Source organism: Heptranchias perlo, chromosome 7 (assembly GCF_035084215.1).
Source record: "Heptranchias perlo isolate sHepPer1 chromosome 7, sHepPer1.hap1, whole genome shotgun sequence".
Lineage (NCBI taxonomy): Eukaryota > Metazoa > Chordata > Chondrichthyes > Hexanchiformes > Hexanchidae > Heptranchias > Heptranchias perlo.
In genome coordinates this window covers 79,951,115-79,974,144 of record NC_090331.1, presented here as the reverse complement: position 1 = coordinate 79,974,144, position 23,030 = coordinate 79,951,115, and the positions used below count along the sequence as shown (strand labels likewise).

The 23,030-nt window shown below is 40.2% G+C and overlaps 1 protein-coding gene across 11 annotated transcripts in view; it reads right to left on the bottom strand.

The window, feature by feature from the left end:
• hdac4 (histone deacetylase 4) overlaps positions 1-23,030 on the bottom strand; it is a 408,670-nt gene that overhangs the window by 86,890 nt on the left and 298,750 nt on the right. For 9 of the 11 annotated variants that reach the window (XM_067987940.1, XM_067987944.1, XM_067987946.1 and 6 more), the window contains 4 exons: positions 21,492-21,604; positions 18,070-18,186; positions 15,926-16,121; positions 11,585-11,823 (listed from right to left, as the gene is read on the bottom strand). In XM_067987940.1, coding sequence (XP_067844041.1) covers positions 11,585-11,823; positions 15,926-16,121; positions 18,070-18,186; positions 21,492-21,604 — 665 coding nt within the window. The remainder of the gene's footprint in view (positions 1-11,584; positions 11,824-15,925; positions 16,122-18,069; positions 18,187-21,491; positions 21,605-23,030) is intronic. The other 2 variants (XM_067987941.1, XM_067987945.1) reach the window with 1 other exon arrangement.

Here is a 23,030-nt window from a genome sequence, read left to right as displayed (position 1 = left end):
TAGCTGTAAGAATCTTACAAGAAAGAAGTCTGAGCAGTCTCAACCCACTACGACAGAGTAAAGGGGAATTTATTCTGCATCTAACCCATGTTATACCTGATCTGAGAGCACTTGGTGGTGACGCTGGGTGTCAAAAAGTGAAAAAGTTCCATCAAGCAGCACAGACAGTTATTGGGATCAAAAACATCCAAAAGCAAATAATTTAGAAAAACAAATATACATTCTTGCATAGTCAGTATGATCCAGAAAGGTTATTTTTCCACAAGTATTGGACTTCAGAAAGTGACAATGGATTAATCGAAACTCAAAACCCAAGGCTTTGTAACACCACTGAATTTCAAAACCATCATTTACAGGATACAGATCATCTTTAGAATTAATCAGTATGCTTCTTATAAATCCCCAAACAATATATGTTCAACTGTACATAAAAATACATCAACAGTTTCCCAAGTGAATGGTCTTCACTAGTGTAGCTATAAAATCAGATTTACAACAAGAATATTCTGCCATTTTGCTAGCTCAATGCTCTAAGAATAAAAGAAATCTTCAAATAAATGACAAAAGCGTATTTCTGAAAGGGTACAATTAATCAAAACGTAACTCAGAAACAGAGAAAGTAATTAGTGTCATTATCTGTTCACCCATGCTGCCATTTCAGGTAGAAATTAACACAGACTTCACCCTGCTGAGCATTCATGTATTTACAGATAGTTCAGGATTTTGTAGAGACTGGGAATGGAATTACTGTCAGTCAGTATGGTTTTCCCCCCTTCCCATATTACAGTTTTGTGTCTACAGGGTGCAATACATTTCTACATACTTAACACAATGTTTTGGGTTTTGTGTCAAGTATGTTTCCAATTAGCAGCTAAGAATTTTGTTTCCTTAGTTAAAATGGTAGCGAAAACATAATTCTAGTTTATTTCATTAAATAGCTTAGTACTAATTAAAACAACAGCACAACATACATTAACCATGAATATAGAAACAAGCAAACATTTACTTCAATATTCCTACAAAGCAGTCCTGTTTAACACTCTTCTTCCCCGTGTAGCTTGGAGCACTTGCAGTGTCATCAGTTCTGTACGGCAATTCATTCCACTTAAATTTGAGCCGATTTAAGTACAAAGTATTTATAAAACCCACAAAACTTTACCATTAATTCCATGGAGAATATTTCAAAGTGAATGGTAAGATTGGGATTAATTAGAAACACGGGGTGGGGGTGGGGGGGGGGGGGGAGGCGGAGGGGGGAATATCCCATCTAGTTTTATACATAAAGTTGGATAACTAAGGCTAGGTTATTAAAATGAATTCCCAAGATTTCATGAAAATACCCCACTATGCACTGCCTATGTGATACTTCACTTTTCTTTTCACTTTGTTCTTTAATCTTTTCCAATTTTCAAACTTACTCAGTTGCCGCAAGAACAATTAAAAAAAAATCTTAGTGAACAGCAATTGAATCCATAATTAACTAAACAGGTTAATGATACTCACAGCTACATTTTCAAATATAGAAATAGTAACTATCCTTTGCTGTTTACATATTAAACCAATGAAGTGTATTCAATGTAACAGTCACTTATTTCGCCTCTTTTGAGCCACTTCTGAATTTTCAGAAGGCAGTCACTAAGGTGAGGCTTGTTACAAAATTTCAGGTGTATAGTGTAGCAGAAATATAGCAGTATGAACAGATTTTGGTTGCTGTACAGGAAATAAAGTTTTAGGATTAATGAGTGTTGCTCAGGTTGGACAAGGGTTGGAAGTGGTGTACCCCAGGTCAGTGCTGGGTCTAGTTTTGCTCTTGGTACATATAGGTGATTTGGACTTGGACTTCGGGAGCACAATGTTAAAATTTGATAAAATTTTTCAAAATAAGGGGTTTTGCAAACAGTGGGAAGAACTGCAAAAAACAGGTTTGCGGAAGAGACAGACAAGTGGTATATTTAATATGGAGAGTTGGAAGATACGGCGCTGGACTAGAAGACGGGGGACGTCGGGGAGGGGGTGACGAGGGGCATCGGAGCAGGGTGCAAAGGTAGGTTCATTTAATGTTTTCACTTCCTTCCATGATTTTTTAATTTAATTTATTTAGTTTCTTGTTCCCTGATCCGGCAAAACCAGGCGTGAATCAGAAGCGGTGGGCAAGCCACCCAGTTAAGTTAAAAAATTTTCTAACTACTTAATCTGTCACAGGTAAAGTACCTTAAGTACCTCAATAAGGTACATTTGGCTCTTTAACTGTCATCCCACCAGCTTTAATTGCCAGCGGGACTTCCGTTTCCGGGTTGCCCGCGCACACACAGGTGGGTCCCTGGGAAACTCGGAAGTCGGTGGGTTGGAGCTGGCTTCCGAACCCTAATGGGATTTCCGCGATTTTCGGAGCCCCCCCGTCCCCAACGCACCCGCAACTGCCTCCTAAAATCACCCCCAAGGGGCAAAATTGGTCGACGCTAGTATCACAAAATGAATGGAGTGCAAATCGGCAGTCAGTTTTACACCTCATCATTGAATGGAAAAGAAAGTCAGGCAGAGTGTAAAACGGGCTGCCGATTTGCTATCACTCCATCTCATGCTGCTGCGTAGATCAATTTCACCACCACAATATCCTGAAAATACAAGTTCAGGAACATAAAGCCATAAAAAAGAGTACAAGAGCAGATGCAATGATAAATTTATATAAAGGCAATGGTAACAGTTAAGAGAATACTATGTACAGTTTTATACAGTTATATAAAGCCATAAAAAGCAGATTAATGTAGATTCCCCAGAATGATAGGAGGGATGGGAAAGTATAGTTGTGAGGAGAGACTTGAGAAACTGGGACTATTTCCACTTCAGTGGAGAATGTTAAGATATTAAATCTCTAAACGATATCCTAATGGTATTTTAAAAATCATCAAAGATTTTGACAGTAAATAGGAAAAGACTATTTCCTTTGCTTGGTCAGTGACAAGGGAACATAAATTTAAAACTGTCACTAAGATAGTAAGGGGAAAGGTCAGGAAAAGTTTCTTTATGCAGAAACAACATACTTGTTGTGAGTATGGAAAGCTTTTCCACAGGGAGTGGTTGAAGCAAAGACTATTGAAACATTTAAGGGAAAAGTGGATAAATATTTGCGGCAGAGGAGGATATAGGGGTATGGAGAGAGAGCAGAGCAGTCAGATTGTTCTTGCAAAAAGCTGACAGGCATATTGGGCCAAAAGGCCTCCTTCTTTGCTCTAAACTTTCAACTGGTCTACTAGTAAACAGCTTCTCTACTATAGGTGTCTGAACAGTACATGGACTCTTCAGAAGTATGCAACCTAGAATACTGTGGAAGACCAGTTATATGATGTGTCCTCTTTTATTCCATGGTTTTAAAAAAATGCTATTCTGCGAGCAGCGGCAAACACCTTCACAACCTCGTCTGCTTTCATGTAAGGATACAGATTAAACAATATAGAATCATAGAATCATAGAAGTTACAACATGGAAACAGGCCCTTCGGCCCAACATGTCCATGTCGCCCAGTTTATACCACTAAGCTAGTCCCAATTGCCTGCACTTGGCCCATATCCCTCGATACCCATCTTCCCCATGTAACTGTCCAAATGCTTTTTAAAAGACAAAATTGTACCCGCCTCTACTACTGCCTCTGGCAGCTCGTTCCAGACACTCACCACCCTTTGAGTGAAAAAATTGCCCCTCTGGACCCTTTTGTATCTCTCCCCTCTCACCTTAAATCTATGTCCCCTCGTTATAGACTCCCCTACCTTTGGGAAAAGATTTTGACTATCGACCTTATCTATGCCCCTCATTATTTTATAGACTTCTATAAGATCACCCCTTAACCTCCTACTCTCCAGGGAAAAAAGTCCCAGTCTGTCTAACCTCTCCCTGTAAGTCAAACCATCAAGTCCCGGTAGCATCCTAGTAAATCTTTTCTGCACTCTTTCTAGTTTAATAATATCCTTTCTATAATAGGGTGACCAGAACTGTACACAGTACTCCAAGTGTGGCCTCACCAATGCCCTGTACAACTTCAACAAGACATCCCAACTCCTGCATTCAATGTTCTGACCAATGAAACCAAGCATGCTGAATGCCTTCTTCACCACCCTATCCACCTGTGACTCCACTTTCAAGGAGCTATGAATCTGTACTCCTAGATCTCTTTGTTCTATAACTCTCCCCAACGCCCTACCATTAACGGAGTAGGTCCTGGCCCGATTCGATCTACCAAAATGCATCACCTCACATTTATCTAAATTAAACTCCATCTGCCATTCATCGGCCCACTGGCCCAATTTATCAAGATCCCGTTGCAATCCTAGATAACCTTCTTCACTGTCCACAATGCCACCAATCTTGGTGTCATCTGCAAACTTACTAACCATGCTTCCTAAATTCTCATCCAAATCATTAATATAAATAACAAATAACAGCGGACCCAGCACCGATCCCTGAGGCACACCGCTGGACACAGGCATCCAGTTTGAAAAACAACCCTCGACAACCACCCTCTGTCTTCTGTCGTCAAGCCAATTTTGTATCCAATTGGCTACCTCACCTTGGATCCCATGAGATTTAACCTTATGTAACAACCTACCATGCGGTACCTTGTCAAATGCTTTGCTGAAGTCCATGTAGACCACGTCTACTGCACAGCCCTCATCTATCTTCTTGGTTACCCCTTCAAAAAACTCAATCAAATTCGTGAGACATGATTTTCCTCTCACAAAACCATGCTGACTGTTCCTAATTAGTCCCTGCCTCTCCAAATGCCTGTAGATTCTGTCCCTCAGAATACCCTCTAACAACTTACCCACTACAGATGTCAGGCTCACTGGTCTGTAGTTCCCAGGCTTTTCCCTGCCGCCCTTCTTAAACAAAGGCACAACATTTGCTACCCTCCAATCTTCAGGCACCTCACCTGTAGCGGTGGATGATTCAAATATCTCTGCTAGGGGACCCGCAATTTCCTCCCTAACCTCCCATAACGTCCTGGGATACATTTCATCAGGTCCCGGAGATTTATCTACCTTGATGCGCGTTAAGACTTCCAGCACCTCCCTCTCTGTAATATGTACACTCCTCAAGACATCACTATTTATTTCCCCAAGTTCCCTAACATCCATGCCTTTCTCAACCGTAAATACCGATGTGAAATATTCATTCAGGATCTCACCCATCTCTTGTGGTTCCGCACATAGATGACCTTGTTGATCCTTAAGAGGCCCTACTCTCTCCCTAGTTACCCTTTTGCCCTTTATGTATTTGTAGAAGCTCTTTGGATTCACCTTTGCCTGATCTGCCAAAGCAATCTCATATCCCCTTTTTGCCCTCCTGATTTCTCTCTTAACTCTACTCCGGCAATCTCTATACTCTTCAAGGGATCCACTTGATCCCAGCTGCCTATGCATGTCATATGCCTCCTTCTTATTTTTGACTAGTGCCTCAATCTCCCGAGTCATCCAAGGTTCCCAACTTCTACCAGCCTTGCCCTTCACTTTATAAGGAATGTGCTTATCCTGAACCCTGGTTAACACACTTTTGAAAGCCTCCCACTTACCAGACATCCCTTTGCCTGCCAACAGACTCTCCCAATCAACTTCTGAAAGTTCCTGTCTAATACCATCAAAATTGGCCTTTCCCCAATTTAGAATTTTAACTTTTGGGCCAGACCTATCCTTCTCCATAGCTATCTTAAAACTAATGGAATTATGATCACTGGTCCCAAAGTGATCCCTCACTAACACTTCTGTCACCTGCCCTTCCTTATTTCCCAAGAGGAGGTCAAGTTTTGCCCCCTCTCTAGTCGGGCCATCCACATACTGAATGAGAAATTCCTCCTGAATACACTCAACAAATTTCTCTCCATCCAAGCCCCTAATGCTATGGCTGTCCCAGTCAATGTTGGGAAAGTTAAAGTCCCCTACTATTACCACCCTATTTTTCTTGCAGCTGTCTGTAATCTCCTTACATATTTGCTCCTCAATTTCCCGTTGACTATTTGGGGGTCTGTAGTACAATCCTATCAAAGTGATCTCTCCCTTCTTATTTTTCAGTTCTACCCATATGGACTCAGTGGGCGAACCCTCGGATATATCCCCTCTCACTACTGCCGTGATGTTCTCCCTAATCAAGAACGCAACTCCCCCTCCTCTCTTACCTCCTGCTCTATCTTTCCTATAGCATCTGTACCCTGGAACATTGAGCTGCCAGTCCTGCCCCTCCCTTAGCCATGTTTCAGTAATAGCTATAACATCCCAGTCCCATGTACCCATCCATGCCCTGAGTTCATCTGCCTTGCCCATCAGACTTCTTGCATTGAAATAAATGCAGTTTAATCTAGACTTCCCTTGGTCTTTGCCCTGCTTTCTCAGACCATCTGTCTGGTCATGTTCTGTACACTCTCCCTTACTGCCTTTTGTTTCTGTCACCACTTTATTTCCCACTGACTTCCTGCATCGGTTCCCATCCCCCTGCCACATTAGTTTAAACCCTCCCCAACAGCACTGGCAAACACTCCCCCTAGGACATTGGTTCCAGTCCTGCCCAGATGCAGACCGTCCAATTTGTACTGGTCCCACCTCCCCCAGAACCGGTTCCAATGGCCCAGGAATTTGAATCCCTCCAGCTTGCACCATCTCTCAAGCCACGTATTCATCTTAGCTATCCTGTCATTCCTACTCTGACTAACCCGTGGCACTGGTAGCAATCCTGAGATTACTACCTTTGAGGTCCTACTCTTTAGTTTAACTCCTAACTCCCTAAATTCTGCTTGTAGGACCTCATCCTGTTTTTTACCTATATCGTTGGTGCCTATATGCACCACGACAACTGGCTGTTCACCCTCCCCCTCCAGAATGTCCTGCAGCCGCTCCGAGACATCCTTGACCCTTGCACCAGGGAGGCAACATACCATCCTGGAGTCTCGGTTGCGTCCGCAGAAACGCCTGTCTATTCCCCTTACAATCGAGTCCCCTATCACTATAGCTCTGCCACTCTTTTTCCTGCCCTCCTGTGCAGCAGAGCCAGCCACGGTGCCATGAACCTGGCCACTGCCACCTTCCCCTGGTGAGCCATCTCCGCCAACAGTATCCAAAACGGTATACCTGTTTTGGAGGGAGATGACCGCAGGGTGACAACAGTTTTTCCCTCAAAAAATAATGTTTTAAATTGACCACCAACTTGGTGGAAAACAGTATACACCTGCCCTCGAAATTCTGAGTCCTGTGATCCTCTGCCATAAGTGGGGGAATTCTATCTGCTCTATCAGCCCAACCCTGGGGTCAGCTTATTTTAATATTTCTGGGCAGGACAAAGTTGCATGTCCCAGCAGCCAGTTACACAGGAAAGCCCAGACAATTTGCAGGGATGGTGGAGGAATGACACAGCATGCTACATTTAAAGCTGGAATGCCCTTAAAGCAGATCTAGCATGCAGCAATTTGAAATCAAGAATTTAAAAAACAGAAAAAAAAACAAACAGTCTCAGACTTCTTGGAAAATGACATAAATATTATTCAAACTGAAATTAGAAATAGGGGTACGGAATAGCAGGAATGGGTGAAAGTGACCTGCCAATAGAGCAGACAGCACTATGAGGAAGTGGCACAGGTAATGAGTGGCAACTCCCTAATTCCCAAGGCCCCTCTTTAATGCAGATGACTATTTAATGGTCTCAAGGTCAAAAACAAGTGTGATTGCTACAAGCTGCCCTTAATATATATTTTGTACAGACAGCAGACTTGTATTCACAAAGCTAAGGGAATTACCCTGTACATTGAATGATCAGTAGTGACACCTCCACGTGGAAGAATTCAATTAAATACAGCATCCTGCATTCAGGCCTGTTCAAACTTCACTATTTCTATGTAAATTCCACAGAAGTGATGAGAGTTCTCAAATAGTTGTCAAATTCAACAGTCTGTGACTGACTGTAACAAGTATTCTTGTGTCATGCAGGAAAAGATTATGCACAATCCCGAGAGGCTACAACAGGAGAAAGCAAAGCAGATCCTGAGAACTGATTAATGCTGTTGGGGATGGAGACACACGGTGGAGCTGCATCCACTAATGGCTTGCACTGAAAATGCAAATGATTAAAGATCAGAAATGGATTCTCTTTTTTTGATGCTCATACTAAGGAAACCCCTACATGAACCCAATAGGAACAAAAAGTCATAATTACATTTTGCATTCTTCTTATCCCCACAGATGTAGAAGCAAGGAAGATAGAAAGATGCTACAGTGAGAAATAAGGAAGCAATGAAGTAGGGAGGGAGGCTTGTGTGGAGCATAAATGCCGGCATAGATCAGTTGGACCAAATAGCCTGTTTCTGTGCTGTAGTTTCGATGTAACGAAAGAACCGTTGGCACTGCCTGCACAAATTGGCCAGCTCCACCATGAATCCTATCACTTGCACTCACCAGCCTAAATAGGTTAACCCAGGGTGATACAGATAGTCTAGGGTTGACATACGGTGACGTGCAACTCACAAGGAAGCCAGACAATATGCACAAAATAGAGTATGATGAACGAGTAGAGGTTTAGATGATGTCATACCCTGGCTGTTGAGCATTCAGATGATCTTGTGAGTCCTGCCACGAAAAGATAAATGCTTGCAGAGCATCAGGACAGTATGAAGGGACCACAAAGACTCTCCAAAGATGCACGGCAGATAGCAACAGAGTGCAATGCCATCCTCTGTCACACTATCAGAGAGGGCTTCTCTACAATGCAAAACATCCTAGAGTGGCAGCTGCAGGAACTTTTGCTCACATCCTACAAGACACAAAGACCTCCTGATACATAACTCCATGGATATACTGAGGAAGGATCTTCTGAGGGTATACATCCTGCTGGTTGGGTATCTGGAGAGTCTTGATCTCCTGCATTGCTGCCTTATTTAAGACTGGCTTCCCAGATTGCCTACCATTTCCCTTCCAACAAATAAATGATAAGGAGGGGAATCCCTGGGGAAGAAATACCTCTTATTCCTCTCCATCATTTTAGGGAAATTACCAAAACAAGAAACATGAAGAGGATTTTCAAATGAAGTTAAGTGTTTTCGAAATAAAGAGCAAAATTTTTTTGACAAAAGACCAATTCGATTTGAAGTTATGAGCCTCTATCCAACAGCACAATGAAACACAGCAATTCACCTTTAAGATCCCAGCAACAGCCTTGCTCAGCTTTGTTTTTATAACAGCATTAGATTGGCAGATCCTAGGGTATAAATGACGGAATTTAGGATTGGTAATGTCATCCTGGCCTAAACAAATTATTTATATGGCTGCACCTCAACTGGTGCGAAACATCTTGGACTCTCCCTCACTTCCGGGGAATTTAGGGCAGAACTTAAATGGAGCGAAAATACAGGATAACTCGCAAATTCCAAACCCCCAGATAGACCCCCCTAGGTTTACACCCTACCAAATCATTTGAATTTTGCAGCCCATGTATCTAAGAAATGTTAAAATGCTGATGTACTTAAGAAGTCTACATTTCAGTCTAAGGACTGAAAGCAATTCAGCAGATAAGCATTGCCACCGTCTTCAGACCCTGCCACGAATTCCATATCCTTGCCGTTTCCATCCTCCTCCCTGTCACTGTCTCAAGCTAAAGCCAACTGTTCGCAATCCCGGCTTCCTATTTGACCCCGAGCTGAGCTTCTGAGCCTCTATCTCCGTCATCACAGAGACCTCAACCCATCTGGTGCCAAAAACCCTTGTCTATGCCTTTGTCACTTTAACCTAGGCTCAACTATTCAACAAAAAGTCATAATTACATTTCGCATTCTTCTTATCTCCACAGATGTAGAAGCAAGAAAGATGCTACAGTGAGAAATAAGGAAGCAATGAAGTAGGGAGGGAGGAGGCTTGTGTGGAGCATAAATGCTCTCCTTGACAGCCTCCCATTGTCCACCCACCATAAAATTCAGCTTATCCAAAACTCTGCTGCCTATATCCTAATCTGCACCAGGTCCTGCTCATCCACTACCCCTGTGCTCACTAACGTACACTGGCCCCCAATACCTCCAATTTAAAATTCTTATCTTAGTGTTCAAATCCGTTCACGGCATTGCCCCTTCCTACCTATGCAACATCCTCCAGCTCTACAATCCTCAGAGAACTGTGGCTTCTTGTGCACCCACCTCACTTTGTCCCACCATTTGCAGCCATGCTTTCAGTTTAATAAGCCCTAAGCTCAGGAATTCCTGCCCTAAAACACACTGTCTCTCGCTCCTCCTTTAAGACCTTCCTCAAAACCCATCTTTTTGACCAATCTTCAGGCACCCCTCCTAATAGCTTCCTCTTTGGCTCGGCGTCAAATTTTTGTCTGATTACACTTGCATGTAGCTCCTTGGAACGTTTCTTTTATGTAAAGGCACAATATAAATACAAGTTGTTGTTTTTGCGCATGAAATGCAGAATTCATTTTAAATTAGAATATGCAAATTGCTGCTCAATCGCAAAGTTAATTTTCTTTAGTCTTTCAGAGTTCTTTAATTGGCAACTAAATTACCGTAATTTTTGAATAAAGTCCTATTTTTTCAATCTAATTGCCTGTTGATGGATGGGGGTTTCAATATGGCTACCACTGACAAAAAATGAAAGAGAATTAACACAAGAAAACGTCAAGAGCAAGAAAAGGTCACTTAACCAATCGTGTCCATCCTTCTAGTACTCCAATACACCCTGCCTAGCATACAAAATGCATTTTGAACTCCCACTTTTGACTTCATTCCCTTACTAGTTTCATCCAAATGTTTATCACCCGAGTAAAATGTTTCTCCTGGAGTAAAATAGCTTAATTCACTTAAAGTCCCTATAAGTACGTTTATATGCCTATATATCAGGAATTTGAAAATGAAATACTCCTGGGCAATTGTTGAATAACTTTGTAATTCCCTTGTGACTTTGCTATTCATAATCTATACAGTCTTACCCATGTATTAGAAAGAATATTCTAGACTTAGCCCTGGAGTATTCTCTATACAATAGTTTATTTACCAATCACCCACCATCAGAAAAAAACGTATTTAAATTCCCGCCATACGAAGCCCATATATCTTCAGGTCCTACTTAAGTATTAGCTTTCTTACCCTTTCATCTACATTGGCCTGATTCTACTATATATAGCATGCATAGAGTATAATGGTAAGAAATACAGAAAACAAACTTAATGAATTTTCATACATAACAAGTAGTTGTAGTGAGGTAAGAGCTGTGTTTCAAGCTCAAGGTTTTGCTGATTTGAATTGCAACCTTAATATCTATTATCCTACAGTAACACACTGCAATCAGTAGTCCCACACCTATGTCGGAAAATGATTTAAAAAATACGATTATAGGTTACAGTCTATTTTTACTAAAAGTCACACACTAAATAACAAGTTAATTCCAATAATCTAGAATCTTTCACATGACCTTCATAAATAGAAACCATGACTTGCACTTTACCATGCTGCCATGAGGAAAAACACATTTTTCATCTCTTTGAACCAGATGTGGTATAATGTATGCTGATCAGCACACTGAGCCCTCAGATTTATTTGGCATATAGTTGTTACCTCAGTACTGACCTTGTTAATGTGAATCTGTTGTTGCTGGAACTGCTGTTTATGTTTCTCCAGGAACTGCTGATGTTGCTGCTGTATGACCAGCTGTTGCAAGGCCTGTGCGTTCTGTGGCAGTGGCGCTGACTGCGTTCTCCCTAATGGACGGTGCTGTCTAAGCTTGTGTATGGAAGGCGAAACTCTGTCTGGACCAACAAGCGACTGTGGGTGAATGGGCAATGCTCCCAATCCTGAAAGATACCAGTCTAAGATATAATGCAGAAAACAGCAGAAGAAAAAAGGAAAGGAGAAGAAAAATGGCTGTTGAGTAATTGTGGCATTAAGAGGCTATTATAGCCAGCCATTTTCTACTTCAAATACTTTGTTATATGTATTTTAATTTCAGAAAAAAAAACTGCAAAGGAAAGCTTCAACATTAAAGAACTTTACAAACCTAAATTAATCTGCAGAACAGCATTCCAACTGATTGCAGTAAAGCAGTTTTAGCAGGGCTAACTCACTAAGGAAACATACTGAACTTTCATATACTAGAGGCTGGCAGGAATCAAATCAAGTCGTGTTTAAATCCACTACCAGAACTGAATCATATAACAGGGAGAAGGGATGATAACATCGGATATCAGTTGTAACAACATTTTCAATATGTATGTGTTATCAAATGACACTAGATGGTTACATCACTGATACTCCAGCACGCAACCTCTCTGACTATTTCTGTTGAATTTCACACATCACAACCAGACAAATTCTCATCATCGATTTTCATTTGCAGATGCCTAACAGATTTTTGAGTCCAACAGAAAATAACGCTGTTTTTCTCCCTTTCGAATTTTCCTCTGCTAATTTTTTTTCTCCTCGCCTAATGGTATTGACTTTATGTTGACATATGGATCCAAAAGTGCCAATCATCTTCCATTAATTTACCCAAGCAACCATTATCACGAACCTCGTCAGTGAATGTTGGCAGGTTTTCAATACTGGGGTGGCAGGGCTAGTGGGGGGGTGGGGGGTGGTAAATCTGATCCTGTCCTCTCTTGATTTCCAACTGAAATCACTAGATAGCATCAAGAGCATGAAAGCTAATTGATTTTGTCCTCCCTAACTCAGGAGTGCTATGGCTAATTCTAGTGTTTCAATCACCATTCCAAGAAATTGTATCAAAGCAACAACCAATTTTAGTTTTAAAACCTGCTTATTTTCATATAATTTTAAAATTATAAAAACTTGGATAAAGGAAGTCTAGTAGAGCACTGAGTAAGTCCATAGAGACTGTCAAGACCATATTTATCTTAATCAGAACAAGCTGGATTTCTATTAGGTTTAAGATTGATCACTGCCCATTTCAGATAGAAAAAGAAACTCATTGTCTTATGGCATTACATGTGTGGCTAACCCAAAGCACTTTGTTTCTTTTTGAATTGGTGGAGAAAATTATCTGTGATGTAAATGACTTTGAAGCAATATCAATGCACATCAGTCAGGTGTGTTCAGAATTTTGGCCTTGAAAGCAAGTGTCATTGTCATCACCCTTTTAGAAAATCAAAGAATCATCCACTTTAATCTTTCATTCATTTGTGCATACTTTAAAAATATATATTTTTGTTTAATTGGTGAGTGCTGCTGATAGAAAGGACAACACTGCCTGGGAGGAGTTTCTGAGCCCAACAGTAAAAGAAAGCCAAATTTACATCAGTAAGCATAGTTATTAACTTGGTGTGCAACAGCTTCAACTAAGAGTGTAAATTCAGTTGCCTCACCCATCAGCCACAAACAGCCTCAGTAATCTCGCTAAGGCAGTTTTTGCAAATGAGATCACTAGCAGGTTTTATTAAAATATTCAACAGAAAGACTGAAATAAACATTAGTATGTCAAATTTAGTTATAATTCTTGTTAACAATGATTTATTAAAGGGGGAATGGGTGGAGACACTCACTCGCCCACACACTAATCAGGAAAGTGATCAATGAGCAGTGCAAATCACTTTTAATCTGGGTTATCCCTTGGACAAAGATCTGCAGTGAACCATCTTCCAATCACTGAGCATTCAATCTCACTTGGATTATAACATCTCACTTGATTTTACTCAGTCTGAAGATTCTCTTCAGCAAATGCCCACATGGGTGTTGAATGGACTCGTCCAGATCTCAGTTATATTTTTCAATAGCTTTTTTAAAAAAATGACATGCATTTTCACATCTACTATCTGTAGATCTTATTTGAAAGAGAACTATAAATATTTCTCTGGCAATTAAGATGTCCGTAAAACTTTAAAACTTCCAGACAACCACAACTGAACTCGAAGGTATGGCAAAATGCCACAGATTGGTAATTAGCATCTTTGACTTGATAACTGACGTAAACAATTTTACAACACCAAGTTATAGTCCAACGATTTTATTTTTAATCCCACAAGCTTTCGGGGGCTTTCCCCTTCCTCAGGCGGTGTGGAGGGGAAAGCCCCCGAAAGCTTGTGGGATTAAAAATAAAATCGTTGGACCCACTTGGTGTTGTAAAATTGTTTACAATTGTTAACCCCAGTCCATCACCGGCATCTCCACATCTTGATAACTGACAACAGGAATGAGAAGTCTCAGGACACTTTTGCTCCAATATTCGAAGAAAAATAAATTCAAATTGTAATAGTAATGTACTAAAAGTATATATAAATTACTTTCCTAGTTAAGAATTTCTCTTTGGTCTTGGGAAAAGGAAAAAAAAACAAAACCAGTCAAAAGTAGGTAAAAATGTACTTGAAAAGAAAAAGATCTATTCTGATTTTTTTTTTAAAAATTATATTTTATTGCCCGTATCAAAGTGAGGGGCCAGGATTGCAATTGCTGGGGAATGCAACATCTTTCCATTTGGGACACCACAGCCAGGATTTTCTACTTCAGTGCTCCTAACACATGCAAGAAGTGCCATCAGGAAGTTCTGCACCCCCAGCCCGCGATTTTCCTATCATTAAAATTCAAAGTCGGAAAAGCCAAGAGCGCTGATGCAGAAAATCGCAGTGCATGTCAGGATCAAGCATTTCCAAGTCAGGTACAGTCTGGCCACATGTGCAATAAAGCTCCCTCTGTTCTGCCCCAGTAGTTCTAAAAAAAAATCTTACTTTTATATAACGTCAAACCACATCTCAAAGCTCTTCACATATAAAGAATTACTTTGAAATGCAATGACCGTCATTATGTAGGCAAACACGACAGCCATTTTAGGCACAGCAGGATCCTATAAACAGTCATGAGATGAATAACCAGTTAATCTGTTGATGAGGGAGGAAATATTGCCCAGGACACCAAGAGAACTCCCTAATCATCTTCAAATAGTGCAATTGATTCTTTAATATCCACCTGAACCACTGCAACAGGCAGACATCTTGTTTTAACATCTACCTCCCAAGGACAATGGGTTTTAATCCCCAACTTCAGGAGATCACTCCTTACTACACACCACTGTAACATTTCCATTTCCCACACCAGCAAACCTCTGAGAAAGTCGAACTGGGTGGAGATTCATTTCACGTGGGATACTGACAACTATCAGAGATAGCAGACATTCGCCTCATCAGTCTGGGCTGGGTTCAAACTCAGGTCCTGTGAGCAGTGTTTTAATCTACTGTACATCTCGGTCTCTAAGTTGGTTTATTTTGTTAAACAGAGTGTGGAAAGGTCCAGGAAAAAGGAACAGTGCCTTGAAATACATGTTACCACTGCAGAAAGAGGTTACATTTTAGTGGGGAATAAAATCTACCAATAGTTCAACAAAATTTGATTATATGCAGTAAAGTGAAAATGTCTTTTTACTATATAAAAAACAATTTCACCCATTTTGAAGTTATTTTCTTTTCTCTTTTTGTCTCCCTCCAAGCACTGTTGCCTGAACAAACAGACGGGCAGTCAACCAATTCTTGGGCCTCTGCCACAACAGCTTTTGAGCCAGTTGCTGGAAGATATGCTAGAGTGACTTGGGTGCCTCAGCATCAGATTTTAAATAAACATGCTAATGTCACCATTCAAATAGCCATCACTAGCTTACTAGCACTTAATGCATACATAAAAAATTCCTCGGTCTGCTATTTTAAGAGACATTAAAATACTATGTAAAGGAATTTCACATGTACATGCTAAGTTTTTCTACCCCAATATTTGCATTGTGTGATTTCAAAACCATAGAAATCAAGCTTCCTTTTATTTTTAAATATACATACCAGATATTCCGTTTTCACATTTTTTGAATCTCTAGTTTTCATAATATAAAGGAAACCATGATATTCCCATGGTGCATTAGAAAAGACAAATCTTTGTACATACCTGAATTATTCAAGACACCTTTACAGAGTTACTTACCAGTTACTAGTGGACTCTGTGGTGTAGATTGGTCCAATAAGACCATATGCTGCAAGAGAGGTGCATGCCCACTATTGCCATCTTTATCCAATGTTGTTGCAATGTAGTGTGGCAGATGAGTGCCAGCAATAAATGGAGTGTTCAGTGGGAGCCCTTGCATGCCCACCCTATCACCTTCTGCCTGTCCAGAGGCTCCCTGCATGCAAACAGAAAACAAACTGAATAATTTCTACAAGTATCACACAAAACATTTCAACGGCAATAACCATATCAAACAGTTACAAATTTCTACTTATGCAAAAAGTTTTATAATATGCATCTGGCCAAGATATTCTGTGATAAATTAATTGAAACAAAGCTATAATAGAAATTCAGGAGAACCTCAGTTGAACAGACAGTTTTGGAACTGGAAGGGTGTTAATAACTTTGAGGTATCAGTAAATATCCTGCATATTTTTCAAAGTTCACAAATGGGGAAACCTTAACACATACAATTCAATTGATTACTTTTGGTTATAACAGATATATACAGAGCCTGTATTTTTAAAATATTATTTACAAGATGTATTATGCTAAATTATATATGTTTATACATTAAAATCTATCATACCATTTCTATCAAAAGTATGTAATTTTTAAAAATCTTTATAAAATTATGAAATTTAAAGAATTCAATAGGATTCTATGTAGCAGATGTCATTTCTGCCACTATACTCAATATTCACCTCCTCCACCACCGGTGCAGTGCGCAGTATGTACAATCTACAGGATGCAGCAACTCATCAAGGTTACTTCGATAGCACTTCCCTCCTCTGCTAAACTCTACCATGGAGAAGGACGAGAGCACCAAAGTTGTGGGAACACCATCACCTTTGAGTTCCCTTCCAAGTCACACACCACCCTGACTTGGATATATATCACCATTCCTTTATCATCACTGGGTCAATATCCTGAAATTCCCTAACTAATACCATTGTGGAAGCAATATCACCACAAGCACTGCAGTGGTTTGGTTCAAGGAGAAGGCCCACCATCACCTCAGGGCACTAAATGTGGCCTTGCCAGCGTTGTCCACATCCCAAGAACAAATTTTTAAAAACTGTTGGTTCCCCACTGGGTAGATTAATGTATCGAGAGAATCATGGTTGTGTAATCAACGTGGAATTGAGCACTGATTAGTAATCACTTTGCAATTAGTCTGAGGGTGCAGTGCATTCAGATCCGACAGTAGCAATTATATCTTGAAGCAGGTTCCTCCCTTGAACTACACAAAGCCCTAGTCAAACTCAGGAGCAGGCCTCATAGTATGACTGTGCCCTGGGTTTTATTCAACATGGGGAGAGTATTTTTTTTTATTATTCGTTCATGGGATGTGGGCATCGCTGGCGAGGCCAGCATTTATTGCCCATCCCTAATTGCCCTTGAGAAGGTGGTGGTGAGCCGCCTTCTTGAACCGCTGCAGTCCGTGTGGTGACGGTTCTCCCACAGTGCTGTTAGGAAGGGAGTTCCAGGATTTTGACCCAGCGACGATGAAGGAACGGCGATATATTTCATATTAAAAAATAATGGCAATAAGTAAGCCCACCCAACATGTTTAATGTTTTTCCCAGTATAGCTTCCCAGCAATTTCCTGCATAAGAGGCTACCAGGTTATCTGCTCTTAGACCTTTGCTACTGCTATTGCTGAGATGAATGCCTGCAGGGCTGGGAGATGGGGCAGTAAGACCTGGGAGGAACTGCCCAACCTTCACCTGGGACCTTTAATAGCTTAGCCAAGATCATGGGCGTTAACCTCTGTTCCAAAACGCCAAGGTACAGTGAGCTGCAGAACTATATACTTCTCCAGAACATCACCGTAAACGGTCATTCATTCCACCTTACCAAGAGCATTTGTGCAATGGAAAGAGGAGGGGGAAGCAATGATAACACCCCCTGTTCACATTGCTACAGAGTGGAGGATTGCTGAACACAACTGTTGGGATCTACTCACTGTTCCCTAACTGCCAGTGAGCTTTCTACTCCTGATGGGATAAATGAAACTGAAGGTTAGCCACTCGTAGCAGATTCTAGATTTTCTGCTGGATGTTTCCACTGTAATTTATCATTAATGGTACAAGTGCACAATCAGGTGATTCAGTACTTACACTAGAGGGACCTGTGGCTGGCAGACCTAGAGTTATGTTGGGCAAAGATGGTGAAGTATACAGAGGCAATTGCGTCACTGAGCCATCTCGAGCAACCAGTTTGTGAACCAAAGTAGGCTGAAACAGGAACAGGATAGTATATGAATTCCAACAACAAAATGTATTTGATCAAATTGCCACATATGTGGCAAAAAACTGTAAATTGACCTGATTTCTCTATGACATTATAAAACTGACATTTTAGAATCGGGTCTCCAAAAAGCCAACCAGAGACTTAGATTAGGACCACAGTAAACTTTTATTTTTAATCTGTAAACACTATTAAAATGGTTTTAACGATAGGAATGCAGCGTCCTTTAGTGTTGCTGATTGTTCCACGTTAAACCATGTGGTATTATTATCGGTCACCAAAGACCAGATTCCAAAAAGTGAGATCTGCTCGATACTGCCCGGCCAACTACACCTTCAGTCTCTAAAACCAGTCCCAGAAATGTATTAAAAGATACGAGTGCTGTAAAAAGGCTTTTACAAGCACATTAAGTAAAAGTATAATTAAAGAGGGTGGGACCACTTAGAGCCAAGGGGAACATTGTATATCTAAAGAGGTGCTTTAATAAGTATTTTGCTTCAGTTTTTAAAATAGAATTGCATCAAAGTACTGGAGGATGGCAAATGTTACATTCTTGTTCAAGGAAAGGCAGGAAATTAATGATCATTTAATTTTATCCTGGTTATAGATAAAAGGTCCATAATCATATGGAATTAAATTAACAATTAGAAAACACTAATTGAATCACATTGTGTAGATAAAAATAATGCAGCAGATGCTGTGTGTATGGATTTTCAGGAGGCATTTGGTAAGGTGCCACACAGGAGACTAGTTATAACAATTATGGCACAAAGTATTAAAAAGGTATGTAACTATATGAATAGAGAGACAGCAAGGGAACAGAAAGCAAACAGTAGGGACAAACGGATGTTTTTCAGATAGGCAGGATGCGGGTAGTGATGTGTCCCAGTATTTTGTGCTGGGACCTCTTTTATTTTCCATTTATATAAAAGTGTTCCAGACACAAGCCTAGGAGGAATCATATCAAAGATTGCTGATACTAAGGTAGGAAGTACAAAAAACTGTGGGGAACAGTGCAGCAGGACACTGGTTAGCAGAGTGCACAGATTGATAGCAGATGCAGTTTGATGCAAGGAAATGAGAAGTAGTCCGTTTAAGCTTACCCTAAAAGGCAAGATTCTTAATGAAGATTTAGAGGTACAGGTATATAGATCTTTGAAAGTGGCAGTGCAAGTAGAAAAGATCATAAAAAGGCAAATGTGATTCTGGGCACATGGTACGTTGAAAATAAATGCAAGGAATTTGCACAAGACATTACTACGTCATAGCGGGAGTATTACATGCTGTTCTGGTGCAATGAAGATTCACTACAGTGATACCAGGAATGAGCACTTATAATTTTGAAGAAAGGCTAAAAAAAAATTAGGGCTTTTTTTTCTCACTGGAACAGAGGTTAAGGGGGATCGAATAGAAGTTTTCAAGATTGTGAAAAGTTTTGAGGGTAAATATTGAAAGATTGTTTCAACTGGTTGCCAAATCAGAAACAAGGAGGCATAAACTCAGGATTACCATTCAAGAAATAAAGGGTGGAGTTAGAAGATTTCTACCCCCCTCCCCAACAGAGGGTTATTAGAATATGGAATGCTTTACCACAAGTGGATATTGAGGCAGAGACGATAGCATATTTTACAAGAAAACTGGATTATGTATTTAAAAATAGGAACATTAAATGATTGTGTGAAATGGCAGAGAAATGAGATTAGAGTAAATGGCTGCAGTTAGAAGCGCTAGCACTGGACTAAATCGTCTCCTTATGTGATGTAATTTCTATGATTCTTAAGCAACTCACCTACCATCTGTATGAACATCTTCCATTATTCTAGCCACCTGTCCCACCCTGCCTGCCACTTGCTCCATCCCTCTGCAACTCTCCTAGTCTTGCACGCTGCCCTTCTTCCACCCAATTCTTCAGACGCAACCTACTAACCATCAATTTCCTCCCTGCCTTATCTCCCGCCCGTTCCATCAGACCCACACAATATCTATTTTGTGGCTAGCAGTGCGTAGTCTGAATCTGCCGATGCCACAACAACCTGCAGTTCAGAGCAAGAGTGGATGTTTTCAGCATTCGCACAGGCTCACTCAGTATTGGAACAAACAGATCAGCCTAGTCCCCAAGCACTCATCCTACCATCTCTAAAAATAGAACTCAATGGCAGCAGGATAAATGCTGTGCAAACTGATCTAACAGGCACTAGACTAAGCAAGTGTATGCCATTGCTCAAAACTCCTGCTGTCTATTGGCATTATGAGCAATATTGTGGGATATCTGATATTTTTTTTAATTAATGATTTCTAAAGTTGTTGAAAAACTTTGAAGGTGGAAGGCTTATATTTCAGGAGGTTTAATGAGCACACAGCTCTTCCAAAAGAGTTTAAGATATAAAAAGATTCAAAAATATATAAAGATATGTAACTTTTAGGTAAATCACTCATTTCACTTGTTATTTATATTTACCTGCACAAAATTGTTTAAACTATAAAAGGGCAGCAGCAACAATGATCTTGAACAACTTCTAAAAAAAGTGGCCAGAAGCCAAAAGTCATTTTGCAACATACTTTTTTTTAAAAAGACAATCAGTCTGTTGATATTACTGTCTTGTAACCTCACCTTTTTAAAAAAAAGTTCATAGATTTTCCATTTATGTCTGGACATAGTTCTTATCTTTGTTCCTTGACATAGGTGAAACTACTCTAGAAGGCTTCCAAAGCAATTTCTCCTAAGCTAAGAAGTATTAGTACAAAGTACAAATACTAAAGGGGATAGCATTCAGTATTCCTTGAAGCAGGGATTAACAGGTGGTGTGGAAGCATAGTCCAGGATATTATAATTATCAGGGCCACTTATTTATGACTGAATAAATCTGATTCTGATTTTATTACACTGAATTTTACCAGTGTTTTGGGGATTGAATTCTACAACTCTTTTTTTCCATGAAAAGCCAAATCAGTGGCCTTGATAATCATACATAGACTTTGGCAGACTGGGCTTTTCTTTCTTTTTATGTTATTACATGGACATGTGTACCATGCATTCTTTGGCAAAGTGCTCTAGAAACACCCTACAACAGTATCACCACTCCAAACGAGTATGATAACTGACATTTTAACTTGTGCAGCCTAATCACCAGAGGCCGTAAATGTATGCATTTCTATATGAATTTTAGGGGTAGGGGAAAACAGCCACAGAAAACAAACCATTTTTAAAAACAGAACCAGGACTGGAATTTGTTACCCCAACACTTCTAGGAACAGTGACATTTTCCACAGAAAGCAGTTCTAACCAGATTACCTCGGTTGGTATGTTGGTTGCTGATCCTGCTATCCCATTTTCTGTAGTGATGTTGTTGGAGCTGTTGTTGGGGGAGCTTGGGCCAGATCCAGGAGCGCTGTTACAAGCTGAATCTGATAAAATAGAAAAACAATCTATTAAAATTGATAACAAATACCTCACTAAGGAGACTCCAAGCTTAGAATGCCACATCACAGGCCACTTCTCTTAAGTCACAAGTAAATACAGCAATAACTACTTGTGTATTACTGATAAGACTCACTACTTGCTTCTGAATTAGCACACATAAAACACGTTCCAAACCAAACTGCTCCCTCCCATTTTCCTTTGCTCACTGGCAAGTGTTTTGTGCCACTCCTCCTCACCAACTGAAAGTTACCACGGAGAAATGCAGGAATAAACCCAGGGTACTACTCCATGCAACAAACTATCACTGCGTCGCCTGCATCCCAAGGGATGGAGAAAATCTCCTGGGACACAGTTTCTCTGATAAAATTGTTCTATTGTGCTGTCATTTTGAGTTGGTAACTTGGCCAACATTGACATGGGGAAGTCCTGTTTCATTAAGCCAGCCTTCTCAAGAACCATGCTATCTACCAGAAGTTCCAAAAATGCTATGCCACATCTGGCCCTCCATCTGAATCAGTAATCACTGTAAGGGCTCCTGAATTGTTGATCAATGTTGACACAGGAGACCAGAGAACCAGTTCGCTACAAATTCAGGTCTGCTGTAGATGCCTTCTCAGATTCAATGGTGTCAGTTACTTCTTTAAGCAGTATGAGCGTTTTACGTTTATGGGAGCTAACTCATACTTCCCTATATCTGTGTGTATGATAGTGTAATCCAGGGATGTAACAATAGCATCCCTTGTTGACCTGGACTAGATTATTAGTGTCTTTCGCAAGTGCATTTCTTCAATCTTGCCCAGGTAGACTGAGCAAATACAAGGCTGCATACGAATTGTTAAGCTGGTTTATCTCACATAGGTGAGCATACAGAGCAAGAGTTATGATTGTATTCATTTATTTCAAATCAATATATCTTGTTTTTGCTTAATAGTAGAATATAAAGAACATGCCACACTTCCCCACACCAGTGGGTCATCTTATTCGATTTAAACAAGAGGTCTTCTAACTATCCTTCAGCATTTCTAACCTCTGTCTCAGCAAAGGCCCTCATAACTTTCTTTTTAATAAACCTGGCTGCACTTTCAGCATTCCTTTTTAAATGAAAGGTTGTCTCAGCTGGTGTGCAACCCTCTATTTCTTTGTTCAGACAAAAATAAGAAACCAAAGACTTTGCAATATAATGAGTGCGAGTTGTTTTCCGATTGTGTAAATAAACAATTATCTTGTTAGTTTCTCCGGTCTATGAGGAAGCAATACTACAGCTAGCTGATTAGCATTTTAAGTACCTATTGTTTGAGCTTTGTTTTTTTAAAGACTTGTCTCAATGCCCCACACCTTTTTTTTGGGAAAAATTCAACATTAAAAATAATTCTTTGTTTCAAATCCTTTCTGTGAAAAAGTGATCAAAAA